This window comes from Gopherus flavomarginatus, chromosome 3 (assembly GCF_025201925.1).
Source record: "Gopherus flavomarginatus isolate rGopFla2 chromosome 3, rGopFla2.mat.asm, whole genome shotgun sequence".
Lineage (NCBI taxonomy): Eukaryota > Metazoa > Chordata > Testudines > Testudinidae > Gopherus > Gopherus flavomarginatus.
The window spans coordinates 51,358,729-51,376,482 of record NC_066619.1 but is presented as its reverse complement, the minus strand read 5'-3'; the positions used below and the strand labels follow the sequence as shown (position 1 = coordinate 51,376,482).

Sequence of the window (17,754 nt, the reverse complement as noted above, 5' to 3'; positions counted from 1 at the left end):
TAGATTCTGTTCATAGGATCTGGACTTGGGAAAACCAGATTGGTAGCTTTAATAAACCATTTATTTTAATTGACCCATCCTGTGCTGTAATATACTGTATAAACATATCAGTTTCTTTGAATTTTTCAGTTAACTAATAGCAGTTAATACGCTCAGTGTGCTCGTTCTTTAATGCTGTATTAAGCCATGACACTGCCCCCAGAGTTTACAGTCTAGACAACAAACAGAAGATGCAACATGACTTTTATTCCTTCGTACGTTCCATTTTATATTTTTTAATTTACCTTTCCCCTTATATTTTAGTTCTGTTCCTCTAAGCATCACTTATTTACTCACCATTTTACTTTTCTTACAGTCATATGTTTTTTGTAACTCTCTACTTTTCCCTATCCTAGTAACATTTACCGTTGCCTATTGGCCCCTGATGATTTCTCTCCTTGTCTCATATCATTGTGGTGTGTGAGGTTTAGTTGTTGCTTATTTGTATTCCAGTGTCAACCACAATATGTAGGTGCTGTCCACGCATAGAAAAAGACAGTCCCTGCCTTAGAGATTACAATCTAAAAAGTGACTCTGGGCCTTTGCCCCAACTTTTTTTGTTCTTGAATTAACATTAAGTAACAGTTCACTGTGATTGGCTGTGCTGATGTTGGTAGAGTGAAGATCTGGTGCTGTTCCTGCTCCAAGGAGTGTGTTCCTTCTATATTCTGGGATGCTTTCTAGGTTGCCCTTGGGAGAGTGGGATTCCTCCTTCATGTTGTGCGTTAGAAGAGGCCTGTGGAAATGACACAGGAAGGAATTCCCTGTTCTTTTGTGGGTGAGAAGCTGGCACGTCTCCTCTGCAGCTGTTCCTGTTTCTAGGAGTATCTTCTTCCTAAAGATCTGGGAGCTTATATTGGCCACTCTTGAGTAGTGAATGGTAGGCTCCATCTCCCACATTGTGCTGGCGTGGAGGCTGTTGAAGGCTTTTGCAGCTGTACAGGGAGCTTTCTCAACTCTGTGCTGCTTAAATAATCTGGCAAAAATGTTGATATTTTTCCAATTCAGATAATAAAAAACAAAACAAAAAAAATAAAATCCTGGGGTTGATTTAACCTATTCCAAATTATTTATTTTAGAATGTTTTAATCATCTTTGTATAATTTTATAAGTGTTAGCCACTAGATTGTAAGTCAAACTCTCATTAAATACAAACAATATTTCTACTCCATTTTCGTTGAGCAAGCTTGACAATATGTATATAAACCTTGAAACTTTATTATTATTTTTTGTGGTTTTTGAATAGGGCTGGCCGAAGACCTCTGGGATTTTTATCTTTAATTTGCAAATCAAGTAATGCTGAACCTGGAGAGGGTGCTAAAGGGAATAGACAGAGACTCCAAAAACCTCTCATAGCTGCCTCAAAGCAAAGTCTGAAAAGACCCACGCCATCCTCTGAGAACAGTACCGACACACAAGAGTCCTGTTCCCTTCCCTCTACAAGCATGCTGACATCTGCTGAATGTGAGAATATAGGCACTGCTGCAGTTCAGGTACATACAGTTACCTCTGAACATCATGTCTATATGAAATGTAAAGCACTACTAGGAGATAACTGTGTGCGTGTGCGAAGTGATCACTGTGACATTCTTTTATAGATTTGTGGACTCTTTTTGCTTATCTGTATGCTGTGAAGCTGAACAAAAGGACTATGTTGAATGATAGGAAAAAAACATAATTATGTCAACTTTTTTTTAAATGTTGGAGAGACTCTTAGAGCAATGCTCCAATAACAGCAAAGGCATCTTAAGTTTTGGAATTAATGTTTCATTTTATATCATATTTTATTTCTCCCAGCTTCTGTCTCCCACTTTTATCTTAAATCAGGAACCTGAGGTCACTGCTTTGAGCACAAAAGATGGAGAGCAAACCCAGGCAGCTGACGTCTCTAAAAATTCCCCATTTGCTACTTTACCTAAAGGAGCCCGCTGTGTAGTTTTATATTTCCTGCAAAGCACAGGGGGGAGCCGTAACTGAACGGTTAAAAATGCAGCTGCTTGATTATATCCCATCTCATTTGTAGAGTTTATTTCCTCTCCTTAAGGAGGAGACAGTGTTTGTTAATATTAAATCTCCTCAGACTATCTGTTCTGATCTCTTGAGGTCACATTACATTTTCCACATTAAGTAAAAGTGAAACAGGACACGTATCCCAAAATAAGTGTCTGCACAGAGACTTGCACCAAAATAACAAAGATTTAGTTATTTCAGTGCAAGTTTGTGTGTAGACCAGACTAGCTGCCTTGCACTTTAAAAATGTTTGTGTATGTTTTCACCATAACTTCCAGAGATGTGACTCTCGTGTCTGCCTCAGAAATGATCAGGTCTGGCTGACTGTGAGGTAAGATTTCATCATGATTGTGAGTGAGTCAGTCCCAGAAAGATCTGTTGATGGCTCATGGTGACATCTGTTATAGTCTCATACGAAGCTAGCTCAGTCTTCAAAGACCTTAAAGTTAAGACCTTAGGTTTGATAACAAGACTATGTGCTTTTGCCACCAGCTGCAAAGGTGATAGGCCACTAACTCTGTCCTATGCCATAGAAGCAGAGAACTAGATTCCTACTTCACACATACAGATGACCTTAGTGTCTAAGCACATGCTGCTGGTGTGCTGGACACTCATTAACCAATGCATCACCTTTTGCTGAAGCACCAAGCTCTGTCAGTGACAAGAGAATGAGTCGTTAGCTGATTGTGTTCGAGTCCTAGGTACAGCTCATCAGACTTCCAACTAACCTAGCACCAACAGCATCTATGCCACCAATAGTCCTTGAGGAGGCAGGATGTGTATAAATTTGATGTCTTAGCAGCTGGTTGCCTCTGTGGTTTTGAGATCTGAGTGGTCCTTGGTACACTGGAGCACTGAGCCATCTGCAGATGAACTGTTTTATCTTCTAAATCATAATGAAAATTAATGTTAATGTTTGTAAAGCTCTTTGAAGATCTAAAACACAAGATAAGGATAATTGTTTGAAACCTCCATTAAATCCCCAAAAATTGTTCCCAAAGGTGGTTTTGGAGATTTGCCTTAGTCACTTGTCCTGCCAATATTTCTCGCTAACTTGAATGTCCTTCCTGACAAAACTGTGTATGAAAAGGTCCCTAGGCTTTTATTTGGAAATGCTAAATCTCTCAAAGTCCACACAGCTTTTATTACTTGACACTATGTTGTGTTTGTTTCCAAGAGAACCATATCTGATTGGGTCTTGCTGCAGCAGCCTGACAACTGTTTTGAGGGTTATGTCATCTCATGTTTTGTGAGAGGCATGTCTGCTACATGTCTGCCTCTGATTCGTATATATCTATGAAATTTGCAAAGCAGCCACATGGTCTTCTCTGTACAAGTTTACTCACCACTGTTGCTTGAGATCAAATTTCCATTATTACCTTAGCAGAAATAGGATATGAACCCCTCCTGTGAGATTTTGTAGATCTATGCTCAGGGCATCCACTCAAGAGTAGGATTCCATTATGTTTTATATCTTTAATTTTAACTGATCAAGCTATTACCTGTAACAATTATTCTTTAATCTACTTGACCGAGTAAATTAATATAAGATTTGAAGGATGGTTGTACTAGTTTACTTGGTGTATCCCAAATTATTCTCTGAAACAATTTTGCTTGGGGAAATCATCTTTATGTTGGTAGTGGAAGGCCTATTGCCTTTACATTTTAAGTGAGTGCTGAAACTTACCAGAAGACTCTAGTTTGTACACAAGATGAGGCATTGATGCATGAGAAACAACAAATCTCAGTAGATTTCAAACCTGTAAATGCAGCCTTTTATTTTGTTGTAGGTTTCTTCTGAGTTTTCTGATACGCAAGCTTCCTATACTAAACAACAGGAGAAAGAAGAGGAGCCAACCAGAATCTCGGAATATTTTTTCAGTGATATCTTTATGGAGGTGGATGATTCAGAATAAACCTCTGGGATCCAAGAATGCAGTGTAACAGCAGAACTGTATATAGATGAGTTGCTGTGAATTCTCCTTTGTTCTTCCTTAGTCCTAATTTATTACCAGCCTCACTAATGGAGAATAACAAGCATTGTTGGAAGACAAAATCAGTTTTTCTCATTCTGGGTGATCTGAGCATTTTCAAACATTTAAGAACTAGATTGGCATGATGAGACTAAACAGTACCTGTTGGCTTACACTGTAACTTTTCAAGATGCAGGTGCTGGGTGCATGACTACTTTCTAGAAGTGCAGTGAATGAATGACTATCCACATGACAATATCCCTTTAAATCATAATGCTGAAGCTTGTGGGGCTGGTTATAAAAGTTATTTGCTATACTTCTTTTTGTGAAGTTTCACTCCAGGAAGGAGAATTAACCTTCATATTTATCTCTATAGATAGAGAAGCAATTCTAAAAGCTTAATGTAGTAAATACATAGAAATGTTTTTTATTATCGATTATTTTATAGTCTTCTCCAAATTACGTATTTTTGTAATGACAAATTCACAGGTACGTAAGTTTAAAGGCTCTGATTAAAAACAAAATATTTAATCCCTTTTAAATGTACAGAGATAAACATGAGACTGTATTTATTTAATTTTAATTTATTAAAAGATGCTATCCCGTTAATCCTTTTTCATCTGTCTGATTTGGGGGTGAGGAAAAGATTAACGTATCTCCCATTGCAAATGCTGATTTCTTTCTAAATTAAATATTTAGTACAATAGGCTAGATTCTGCTCTTGCACCGTCTTTTATATAGTCGTGTAACTCCATTGACGTCAGTGAAATTGCCCTAGAATAAATCAAGAGTAACTGCGAGCAGAATCAAACACAGAACTATTGAGTGAGGATGCTTTGAGGAGTTGCTACTTTGAAACTGTTAAGTTAGAATGGTTTTCCTCATGTTTCCTGTCTAAGTTTTGTTCACTAGCACCGTGTAACTTAGTTTTTAGGGTGGTATTAGGTTTGTCACATGAAGACTAATTTTCCACTTATGTAATGAGGAAAAATTGCCATGACAAGTTAAGAGTCCATGGTCTCAATCTTAAAATCAGGCATTCTTCGAAAAGATCAGTATATTTTCATTCTTAAAGTCTTGACTTCTTGAAATGAGTAGTTGATATTTTAAATTAGACTTAGATAAAGTCTGCATTTTTCTCCTTGATTAAATGTTTGCCACTGGAGATCAAGGGTACTTTCAGAATATGAGATTTACATAATGTCACATACCTCAAGATGAGTATATCCCTAATTATGTTCCTTAACAGTTCTGAACACCCTTTCAAACCAGTTATTTTTTTACTCTAGCTTCACTTGCCACAGGTCAATCAGAAATGCATAGTACAGTATATGTTTGTTTACCTTAAAGTTGTGCTTCTACCTTTTAATTTGTATTTTGTGAATGGGTCTTGCCAAAACGAAAATGGTTCTGAATGAGAGAGTAATTTAAAATATTTTGCTAAATTTGGTACTCAAACTGTTTTTTAAGATTATTTTGCCACCCTCTGCAAAGAAATATCTACTCTGTAGAGTTAGATGGTGATTTACTAGCAAATCCATAATTTATTTTCTAATTATAATGATTATCAGATTTCTCTTAAACCACTTGCTGAGACTTGAATTTTTCTTTTCAGAAGTTATTTTTGACTTGTAGCTTCTAAAGGTGCCCTCAAGACTGGAACAATAATCAAAACTAGACCCGCTATTAGGAATAATTAAAGTAGAAGCCCAGATCACTTACTTTATAGCAGCTAAATATGAGAAGCAATTACAATTTTAATGCTACAGTGGAAAGGGAAAACTATCCTACAATAGAATGGTTTTCCCCTGTTTTTCAAGTAAATGATAACTTGAATTTAAAAAATGACTGTACAACTGGATCCAATCACATGTCCAGTTTCTGGCCAGTGTCTCATGGTTTGACTATTTCATTTTAACTTGAAATACCCATTTTTATGTTTTTTCTCCTTCTACTGTAAACATTGCAGTAAAGATTAACATTGTATACATGTAGCTAAGGCTACTGTACATTTTGTAGGGTCTGGTTCTTGTATGCAAATATTTTGTTAGTTATTGTTTTATGCCGCATGTTGCATTTTAGAATCAGGTAAACCACTTAGATCACCCCCACTAATATGTTCTCAAAATTGATTTGTGGAGGAGGAGGCTATCAAATAATGTACTCTAAGTACCTACTAAAGTGGTAAATACTCATTCATAGTATTTCAGATGCAATTCAAATGACAAGGCAAAAATAATTTGTATTTCATAAATTATAAAGACATTACAAAATTTATGGTGCCTTATTTATCCCTAATAGATGGAAGGGACAGCAGACCTTGTTCTTGTTGTTTTTTCACAGCAAACCATGTGCACTTTATCAGTCTCTTTTTGAAGTGAATCCTATTTCTTTAGAGAGATAAGATAACGTGTGTTTTCCATGTTGGATATGAAAGTTGTATAAGTCATAGTGATGGAAGGAAACAGAACAGCATCCTGTGTTAAGTTCCACTGATCAATGGTTTATCATTTCTATTAAGATGTGGCAAAGGACTGTTTTCCTTGAAGAGTTCTTTGACAAACATCCTATGTAATATTGTTCATCTGTAAGCTTTCAGGTTCAAAGAAAACAGTCTGTTCTATATGTAAATTATGTGAATAAATACTTTTATATCACTTGTGTATTTGATTTTACTTGAGTTGTCTTCACAAAGCTTTTAGCAATAAACAAGTTTATAATGAGCCAAAAGAATAAACTTTTAAAGGTAATGAGAGTTGAATGGCTAAGATTCCCACATTAGCACTAATGCTATGTTTTGCCGTTCACCCTTGCAACATTTTACTTACAGTATTGTAAGGGTGGGTGAGTAGATTTTATTCCTTGATTGGCATATTTAAAAGAATGTTACAAAATTGCTATAAATTACATTTAATTTTTTCATTTTGAAAACTTTAGTTTTTCCATTAGCCACTTAATTTAGAGCCTGATATTTCTAGTATGAAAAATGTTCCAATGTTTTCTTCATGTAAATACTCAAGACCAGTGGTTCCCAAACTTGTTCCGCCACTTGTGCAGGGAAAGCCTCTGGCGGGCTGGGCCGGTTTGTGTACCTGCCACATCCGAGCGGCTCCCAGTGGCTGCGGTTTGCTGCTCCAGGCCAATGGGAGCTGCTGGAAGCGGCAGCTAGTACGTCCCTCAGCCCGACTAACTTTTCATTAAAATTACAAAAATATTAGGGGCAGATCATGTCCCCAGACCCTTCTAAAGTGTGTTTTTGTTTTTGTTTTGCAGGGGGAGGGGGCGGAAGGTGTAGGGAAGAGAGGAATGTGGAAGTCCATGCTATAAATTTATAATCTGATTTTGTATAATTCCATCTGAAAAATTAATCATGCAAAAATCTTTTTTTAAGCACTAGACTGTACTCCAGTAATTCTGTAACAATGTTACATTTGGGCATATGATGATCAGTATAGGGAGAGATAGATACTTTCAGTCTTCTTTTAAAAGGACTTCTATTTGTGGAAGTCTTGTGTGCGCGCACACACATGTAAGATTTTCATTATATATAAAATTACAAAAAGCAGCTGAAAGGTTTCACTAATTTTTACCATATTGAATTACCAGAGCTACAGTATTTATATTTAAGGGACTGTCCCCTCCAGCTCATTATCTTATTTACTCCTGCAACAAATTTATAATGCTGCATTTTTACAAGTCATTTCTGTAGGAATAAACAATATCAAGGTATTTTTTTCTCTTCAGGATAAAACTGAAAAGAATCGTATTCAAATACATCTTCAGTAATAAAAGAAAATACAGAAAAATACTGTCCGCAATATACATTTACTTTGTTGCAATGTGAAACTAATTCAGTTTGTTACTACAAGTAGAAAACAGCCTCTTTTTGGAAAATCAGGACCCAAATGCCAGTTGAAGAAAGCTTTTTTCCAATACTGGATCAGAGATATCAATAGACAATAGTTTTATCAACATCTGCACTTACCTGATGGCAACAGAGAAGGTTATTTGCCAGTAGGATAGGCACTAGGGATCAGTGACAAAGTGACTAATCTACACAGGTTAGAGGAGTGTGTGTGTGTGTATAAACTTAGGGAGAAGGCTCTCCTAGTTATGTCACAAGGAAAGCACTGATATCCTTTAGGTGCCACTGAATTCCTGATCCACCATTGCCTTCCTCATCCCTTTTGAAACTCTAATTTGGATAAATATCCTACTCTTAGGCCTGATCTACACTACAAAGTTAGTTTGACGTAAGCTGCTTTGCATTGACCTGGTTGTGCACATATCTACATTTAAAGTTGTCTCCCACTGTTGTAAGTGCCCTATTATGCTGACATAGTAACCATCTCCTTGAGTGGCGTTGAGCCAGGGTTGATGTACATAGGTCATTGCAGTGTGAGTAGATGCTGCATTACCTGTGTTGACATTAACAGTCCTCCAGTGACTGTCCAACACTGACTACTTTGGTCACAATTGTGAATTCCACTGCCCAGGGACATGTAGATTGGAAGGCCCCCTCCCCCACCTTAAAACCCCTGTAAATTTTTTAAATGCCTTTTCTTGATTGATCAGTTGAGTGAGCCTACCCAGCAGCTCTCCATTGTGTGCAATGGCCCAGCTGCCCATGGTAGCTAGGCACTCCAGTTGTGTTCTTGCCTGAACTAGAGGGGAGATACTGGATCTCCTGGGCCTGTGGAGAGAAGAGGCTGTGCAAGCACAGCTCTGAACCAGCCATAAAAATGTCAACATCTGCAATAGATTACTCAGGGGTGGAAGAAAAGGGTTTTGACAGGGACAAGCAGCAGTGCTCCATGAAAGCCAAGGAACCATGGCAGGCATTATAGAAGGCCAGGGAGGTCAACCATTGATTTGGGGCCAAGCCGCAGACCTATTGCTTTTACAAAGAGCTGCATGCCATACTTGGCCGAGACCCTACTGCCAGCCTATGTGCCACTGTGGAAACCTCCGAGAAGCCCGAGTCACAGGCCTCTGCCACAAACAGCGAGGAGGAGGAGTATGGGGGACAGGTGATTAGGCTGTGCCACAAGCCAGGACCTCCACTGCAGTAGAGCCAGTCCCTGCAATTGAGCACTGGTGAGCCAGATGCAGGTGAAGGAACCTTGGGTAAGTATTTAAATTTATTTCCCACTACAGTTATGATTCCCTGAACTTATTAGGACACAGCTACCAATCGTTTTAATTAATCTACTTGTACGAGAAAAGGTAGTGGTCCAATAGAGAGGTAGAATTATCAGCTTTTCATTCCCCTATACAGTTACGGTGGGGTGGAGGATGCATACAGAGCAATTTATGTACCCAGGGATGTCCTTTGAATCCTCCTGAGAGATCTTGATGAAACTTCCATGAAGGTACTCTGCAATCATCTCCTAAAGGTTTCCATGGATGAGAGCATTATTTCCTCCTCTGCAGTTGGACACTTTCTCACACCATTCATCAATAACTTCAGCAGACACCTGTGATGCTGGCAGACCAGATGCTAGCCTATGTCAAGGCCCCATTCCTCACTGAAAGCTTACAGATGCATACCTAGGAACCACTCTTGCTTATTAGATCTTAAGTGTTTAGTGTTTTATAAAATGCTTAAGGATGCTGCATGTATTGTTCTCACTCAATACCCCGTTATAAAGTGATAGCAAGTATTTGCATAGTCTGTGACTATGTAACTTATCAAACAGGGAAAAACCCTTGTGTAATGCAAATGATGGTCTTTAACAAGATGTTAAATATTGTTAGTTAAATGCAAATGAGCCATTGTGTGAGATCAATGATCAGACTTTAAATGCATTCCTCCCTCCCTTTCCCCCATGAAGAAGGGACCTATGTAGCAACTGTTGTCAGTGTGGTTTCTGTGAGAAGCAATAAATATGGACACAGAAAAATTCTTCATTTCTGGACTGCTTGGCTTCTAACAGCACGGAATAACCAAACAAGAAGACAGAGATCCCTAGAATTACTCTGCACAGCCCTAAAAGACTTCTGGGAAACTGGCAGATTACAACATCACATAAGCTACCAGTTAGGTGGAGGGAAATGCCTAAACTAGTGAAGGTCTGTTCAGTACCTTGTGGTCTTAGCTGCATGTTTTAAGTCTGGCTTCCACTCTGCTGCTGCCTGCAGATTTGTGTCTGCAGTGGTAGGTGAGGGGAGTTTAGGCCAGGCTCTCAGTCTAACCCCGCCAAGGGGCAGATTTAAACACATCATTAGTAACTGGCATTAGATTTAAATAGACATTAAAGTTCCATTAGTAACTGGCAGGCCCTGGATTTAGGCTGGGTCACTAGACAGCCGGACCTGCCCGAGGGGCTGGTACACGAGGCGCTGTACGGCTGTAGCTCAATGGGCGCAGTTCTGGGGCAGCCAGGGGCCAAGCTGTCCAGCCTCTGGCCCCCTTCCTTCCTCAGAGCGGGGCCCGACAGCGGTGTGAGGGGCCGGGTGCACCCGGGCTAGTGCCTCCCTCCCTCCCACGCTCCTGCGGGGCAGGGGGTGGCCGGGCCCTTGGTGACCGACCTATCCGGGCGATGCCATAGCCCAGCAGGGCGGCTCCGTCCCCAACAGCAGGAGGAAGCCGCAGCTCGGCCCCGCGCTTTCCATTGGCTGCCGCGGGGGGAGTGGCTGGGCAGTCGGCTCCAGGCCTGGGAAGCTGCCGCTCCCGCTCCCGCCCCCGAGCCTGGAGCTTCCGTGCCGCGATGCTGGCGGGCCTGAAGTGGCGGCTGGGGCTGCGGCTTTGTCGCCCGGCCGCGACTCTGGCGCGCGCGTACCACGGGGACAGGGTGGCCGCGGTGGGCTCGCAGCCTGACGCCGGCTCCCCGCTCTACCAGGTAGGCCGGGCCGGGGCAACCTCGCCACCAGGCCGGGCTCGGGGGCTTGGCTGGGCCCGACTCCTGCGCCCATTGAAAACTGCGAGGACGGGGGCCCTGGTGCCCGTGCACTGGACCCTGCAGTGTAGTGCTCCCCTGCAGGGCCACACACGTGGTGTCAGCCCTCGCCCCGTGCAGCCTGAGGGAGACCCAGCGAAAGGGAAAACGTGGAGGAACATGTCCCTGTCCTCTCCCTGCAAACATACACCTCAGATTATTTTTTATATAATGGGGGTGGCGGTAGCGCCTGCTGGGTGCCAGGAGCACCTCGGGCTTTCAGGAGCAGGTGGCCACTGCTCCAAGCAGCTTCCAGTCTCAGGCCATGTCTACATCTAAAATTTTGCAGCGCTGATTGTTACAGCTGTATTAGTACAGCTGTATAGGGCCAGCGCTGCAGAGTGGCCACACTTACAGCAACCAACGCTGCAAGTGGTGTTAGATGTGGCCACACTGCAGCGCTGTTGGGCGGCTTCAAGGGGGTTCGGGGAACGCGAGAGCAAACCGGGAAAGGAGACCAGCTTCGCCGCGGTTTGCTCTCGCGTTCCCCGAACCACCCTGCAAACCGCAGGGAAGGAGACCTGCTTGTTCGGGGAACGCGAGAGCAAACCGCGGCGAAGCTGGTCTCCTTTCCCGGTTTGCTCTCGCGTTCCCCGAACCACCCTGCAAACCGCAGGGAAGGAGACCTGCTTCCTCGGGGGTTCGAGGAACGAGAGAGCAAACCGGGAAAGGAGACCAGCTTCGCCGCGGTTTGCTCTCGCGTTCCCCGAACCACCCTGCAAACCGCAGGGAAGGAGACCTGCTTGTTCGGGGGTTCGGGGAACGAGAGAGCAAACCGGGAAAGGAGACCAGCTTCGCTGCGGTTTGCTCTCGCGTTCCCCGAACCACCCTGCAAACCGCAGGGAAGGAGACCTGCTTGTTCGGGGGTTCGGGGAATGAGAGAGCAAACCGGGAAAGGAGACCAGCTTCGCCGCGGTTTGCTCTCGCGTTCCCCGAACCACCCTGCAAACCGCAGGGAAGGAGACCTGCTTGCTCGGGGTTCGGGGAACGAGAGAGCAAACCGGGAAAGGAGACCAGCTTCGCCGCGGTTTGCTCTCGCGTTCCCGGAACCACCCAGCAAACCTCAGGGAAGGAGACCTGCTTGCTCGGGGTTCGGGGAACGCGAGAGCAAGCCGGGGAAGGAGACCAGCTTGATTACCAGAGGCTTCCTCAGGTATGCTGGGATACCTGCTTATTCCACGGAGGTCAAGAAAAGCGCTGGTAAGTGTCTATACTTGATTACCAGCGCTGGATCCTCTACACGCGAGACAAAACGGGAGTACGGCCAGCGCTGCAAACAGGGAGTTGCAGCGCTGGTGGTGCCCTGCAGATGTGTACACCTCCTAAGTTGCAGCGCTGTAACTCCCTCACCAGCCCTGCAACTTTCTGATGTAGACAAGCCCTAAGAGCGCACATTAAACGTCCTTTCTTCCACAGGTCCCATTCTTCTGCAAAGGGATCTCTTCGGGCAAATGGCCAGATTCTGACCCCTGGGTACAGCCCGAGTAAATGGGCTTTGTGCAGGAGATCCCACAGTAATACTTTGATGGATAGCTTTACTAATGAAACAGAGGTGGATTCATAGACTTTAAGGTCAGAAGGGACCATTATGATCATCTAGTCTGACCTCCTGCACAGCGCAGGCCACAAAATCTCACTCATCCACCTCTATGACAAACCCCTAACCTATGTGTGAGTTTTTGAAGTCCTCAAGTTGTGGAGAGTTAGTGTGCCTTGGAAGGCATTGATTGATGTACTGAAAGCTGGAAGCAATGTTTTGCTTGGAAATTAAATGTGAACTGAGGGTGCGAGCAATGTTTTTACAAGTCAGTCAGTATCTGAAGAAAACAAGGAGGAAATCTGTAAAAATATATTTATTTTGGAAAGGATGGGAAGTTTGGGTTGGTGTAAATTGGCTAATCTGGGCATCATTTTAAAAGGGCATTGTTAACTTCATCACACTGCAAACAAAGTTGTGTACTAGTAAACTTGGATTACTTAAAACTGTACATATTAGGATTCAATTTACTTCTCACTAATTAATCTATTTGTGTACATGCATTTTCCCCCAGCTTAAACACTGAAAATCAATCACTTTCACTTTTTGATTCATAGTGCTGTTGTATATGGGTTGCAAACCCTGCAGAGGAATATGCATTTATTTTAAAATGTTTCCATTGGGATTAAAAAAAAACCCAAACAACAAAATGAATAACTGAACCAGCCAACCAAACAAAAACACGTTATAGAAAGATTTCAATTAATCTTAGGTTTTGTTTTGCAAAATGTAAATTTGAGGAAGGAACAGCTGACTGTGACACTTTAGTAAGTATATATGATAAACCAAAGGAGTCAGAAATATTGAAAGAGTTAAAAAGTTAATTTTTACTTTAGTTAACTAAATTGTGTGTGCCCTCAGAATTCAAACTAAAAATGAGACCTGACTCAGTTTTTTTTTTAAACAAACTTTTCACTGTTTTTTCAAATGTTCATGTATTTTGGCAGCAGTTTCCTATGGGACGTCAACACAAGCCAGGTACGTCCAGCTATACTGGACCAGCACATTTACGTGGATGCATCTGGTATGTCATTCAAGCAGTAAGGTGGCAAACAGTGTTAACATTTTTCTAGCAGTAATTACTTATAGAGCACTATAAGTGTCTGTAATGTTTTACAAACACAGAAAAGCCAAGGTCCCTGCTATGAGGCACTTACAGTCTGAAACAAATGTATTACATGGGATAACATTGCAAACACAAGAAGGCATAAGGTGAATGATGAAGGTCGCACTTCCCTTAGCTAATATTTGTCTTTATGGCTGTAAATTCAGCAAGACAGGTTAGCCTTCTAAATGTAAACTATCTTACAAACCAGAGGGGTAATTTTAAAAAGAGAAAAGGAAAATTTAAATTTTGGAAAAAGACCCAAAGAACCGGATTCTGTAGCCATTTTGCAAGTGTGGCTTTAAACAGAGGTCAACAGGAGATCTCAACCGTGCAGTAATTTCAGAATTAGTTTGTAATTTCTGCCACCTCAGATTTGCATTGCTGTATCCAGAAGTTATCATATTAACAACAGATGTGTATAGTACTCCTATAAAATAAAGACAGTTTTCTTCTTGAGAAGCATGCCTGGCATCTTGCTTGTCCTTTTAGCATTATATAACAAAAGTTCAGAAATATATGGTAGAAGTTATAATGCATACTGTTAAGAGCAACCTTCCATTTTTTAAATTTTTATTATTATTTTGCTCAAAGCGTAAGGTAAGATTTAAAAGTATTATTGTTGCTGCTTTGTAGGGTAGAATGATCTACTGTTCTAGTTATTGAACTAGGATTAAAATGTAGATATTCAAGTCTCAAATTCACTAAATAGTTCCATTTGGTATGATATATTCATCCATGGCCTGAAAAACCCTTCTACCATTGGCAAGTGGAAGGGATGGGAGGGGTTGCTAAATGATCTGATCCTGCAAATACTTAAGCATACCTGTGTCTTTATTGTATGAGAGTAGTCCCACTGAATTTAATAATTCATATGCATAACATTTTCATGCTTAAGCCTTTGCAAGTTCATAGCCTAAATTGTCAGTTTATGCAGCATTTAAAGGATGTGGTCAACTCAAGATCTAGTCAATTTAAAAAATGAGTTTAGTTTCAGCTAGTGTATCGTTTCCAAGTCCCTCTGCCAATATTTGTGGTTTTTCAATCACTTTTTTAAAAAGGGGGTTGTATCTCCCTGATACTGTGAGAAAGAGACACGTGTGGGGCAACTGACTGAGTAAAGGAGAAAGAGTGAAACTTGATTATAGATAGCATCCTGGCAAGTGAACCACATAAGAAAACAAAGAATAAAAAAAATATTTTTTCTTAATCACAGTTACACTGATTTGGGGTGTTGTAACTATTGTAGGCTTAAAAATGAAACAGATGTGTGATGGTCATTTTATAACATTTTAAAAATTTGGGGAAGCTCCAGAATACTGGAAGAAAGCTGATGTTGTTCTAATATCTAAAAAAAGATAAATGGGATGATCTGGGTAATTATAGGGCTATCTGTCTGACTTTGATCCCGGACAAGATAAAGGTGGCTGATGTGGGACTTCATTAATAAAGAATTAAAGAAGGGTAATATAATTAATGCCAGTCAACACAGGTTTATGAAAAATAGATCCTGTCAAACTAACTTGATTTTTTAAAAAATGAGATTACAAGTTTGGGCATTTGACTTGTTACTTCATGATATTTTGATTAAAAAACTAAAACGATATAAAATTCATGTGGCACCTGTAACATGGATTAAAAGCTGATAGGTATCAAAATGTAATTGTAAATGCGGAATTATCCTCTTCCTTGAATGGATGTGTTTCTAGTGGGACCCTACAGGGATTGTTCTTGGCCTTATGCTATTTAACATTTTTATTGATGACCTGGAAGAAAACATAAAGTCATCACTAATAAAGTTTGCAGATGAGACACAAATTGGGGGAGTGATAAATAATAAAGAGGACAGGTCACTGATTCAGAGTGATCCAGATTGCTTGGTAAACTGGACTCAAGAAAGCAATACGTGTTTTAATATGACTAAATGTTTACATCTGGGAACAAAAAAGATAGGTTATACTTACAGGTTGGATGACTCTAATCTGAGAAGCAATGGCTTTGAAAAATATTTGAGGGTCATAGTGGATAATCAGTTGAGCATGAGATCCCAGTGCGCTGTAGCCAAAAGGGGTAATGCAATTCTTGGATGCATAAATAGGAATCCCAGGTAGGAGTAGAGAGGTTATTTCACCTCTGTATTTGGACTTGGTGCGACTGACACTGAAATACGGTGTCCAGTCCTGGGGTCCACAATTCAAGAAGGATGTTGATAAATTGGAGAGGGTTCAGAGAAGATCCACAAGAAACGATTAATGGATTAGAAAACATACTTTATAGTAATAGACTCAAGGAGATAAATGTATATAGCTTAACAGAAAAAAAAGTTAAAGGGTGTCTTGATTATTGTCTGTATGTACCTACATGGGGAACAAATGTTTAATAAGTGTGCTTCAGTCTAGTAGAGAAAGTTATAACACGATCCAGTGGCTGGAAGTTGAAGCTAGACAAATGCAGACTGGAAATAAAGTGTAAATTTTTAACAGAGTAAATAACCCTTGGAGCAATTTACCAAGAATCGTGGTGGATTCTCTGTCACTGACAACTTTTACAGCAAGCTTAGGTGTTTTTCTAAAACAGCAGTTCTCAAACTGTGGGTTGGGACCCCAAAGTGGGTCATGACTCTGTTCTAATGGGCTTGCCAGGCTGCCGTTAGACTTGCAGGGGCTCAGAGCTGAAACCAAAGCCCCACCCCCACCACCCATGGTCAAACCCCGAGCCCACTGCTGGGAGCCAAAGCCTGAGGACTTCAGCCCTGGGCGGCAGGGCTCAGGTTACAGGATCCCCCAACCTGGGGCATTGAGACTCAGGCTTTGGCTCCCAGCCTGGAGCAGCAGGGCTTGGGTGGGCTCAAACTTTGGTTCCCCTTCCTGAAGTGAAATAATTTTTGTTGTCAGAAGGGGGTTGCAATGCAATCAAGTTTGAGAACCCCTGTTCTAAAAGATATGCTCTAGGAATTATTTTGGTGAAGTTCTATGTCTTGTGTTATACCGAAGGTCAGACTAGGTAATCACAGCTGGCCTTAGAATCTATGATAAAAGAAAAAACTAATCAATAAGAGTACAAAGAGAATCTTTTGGATGTGAACTGAATGCAGTTTTGGCTCCCTTAGTCTGCTGACAGCTCTTGTGCAGCTGCTGCAGCAGAGCAGTGAAATTAACAAGACTGGTCAGTTTTTTGCTTGCTGTTGGGAATCCTGTGACACCAGTTAAACTAGCAATAACCAATTGCAGTGTATACTTACTATTTAGGAAAGTGGTGAACAGTAGAAGTAGGTACTGGAGCTATTTACAAGGTGAGGGGATTTAAATAAAATTAAAAAAAAAAAAGGCTGAAATCAGAATGAAGCATTATTCCCTTCAGGAGCCTGGAAAGTGCAGGGAGAGCTGTAAGGTTGTGGAGATGCCCCATACCCCTGGCCTACTGGCTGCTGTGAGTAGGCAACCTATGGCACGGATGCCGAAGGCGGCACGCGAGCTGATTTTCAGTGGCACTCACGCTACCCGGGGCCTGGCCACTGGTCCAGGAGGGCTCTGCATTAATTTAATTTTAAATGAAACTTCTTAAACATTTTAAAAATCTTATTTACTTTACATACAACAATAGTTTAGTTATATATTGTAGACTTCTAGAAAAAGAGACCTTCTAAAAACATTAAAACTATTACTGGCACACAAAACCTTAAATTATAGTGAATAAATGAAGACTTGGCACACTGCTTCTGAAAGGTTGCTGACCCCTGCAGTAGGTTATAGAGTGGTAGTAGGTGAAAGAGAGACTCTCTCTTCCAACAGCTGAGGTTAGAGGCTTCAATCTTATCAGATGCTCATTAGCCAAAGGGTGATAAATAAAGATAGCACATGTAAGCAGTGTCCCAGGAGAGTACCCTGCTAAGAATTTGAACCCTTTTCCAGGAGCTGGTATCGGGGGTTGAGAGCTGGATTTTGTAATCAAAGTGTGTCCTTAGATCTTGCTGATGGATCCCCACACATCTTTTATATCAGCTCTAACTAGTAGGTGACTGGCAAAATTTTAAAGCCCTGTATTAAGACTATATGTTTTCACTTTTCAGTAAAGATATTTTAAAATTGATTTTTCACCTTCCAGTAATAACTTCAGAATGCATATGATGATCTTTTGCGACAGAGTGTGACG

General features: G+C 41.1%; 2 protein-coding genes across 12 annotated transcripts in view; both read left to right on the top strand.

Moving 5' to 3' along the window:
• The window catches only part of BDP1 (B double prime 1, subunit of RNA polymerase III transcription initiation factor IIIB), a 78,720-nt gene extending 72,041 nt beyond the window's left edge, over positions 1 to 6,679 (top strand). For all 6 annotated transcript variants that reach the window (XM_050946817.1, XM_050946815.1, XM_050946816.1 and 3 more), the window contains 2 exons: positions 1,286 to 1,532; positions 3,840 to 6,679. In XM_050946817.1, the coding sequence (XP_050802774.1) occupies positions 1,286 to 1,532; positions 3,840 to 3,965 (373 nt within the window). In that variant the 3' untranslated portion in view covers positions 3,966 to 6,679. The remainder of the gene's footprint in view (positions 1 to 1,285; positions 1,533 to 3,839) is intronic.
• A 4,018-nt stretch (positions 6,680 to 10,697) lies between these two features.
• MCCC2 (methylcrotonyl-CoA carboxylase subunit 2) overlaps positions 10,698 to 17,754 on the top strand; it is an 84,981-nt gene continuing 77,924 nt past the window's right edge. For 5 of the 6 annotated variants that reach the window (XR_007773341.1, XR_007773339.1, XM_050945268.1 and 2 more), the window contains exon 1: positions 10,698 to 10,864. Coding sequence is in view for 4 of the 6 variants with exons in the window: in XM_050945268.1 (XP_050801225.1) it covers positions 10,733 to 10,864 (132 nt within the window). In the remaining 2 variants the exon portion in view is untranslated. Of the gene's footprint in view, positions 10,865 to 13,444; positions 13,522 to 17,754 lie in introns of all 6 variants that reach the window. The other variant, XM_050945266.1, reaches the window with a different exon arrangement.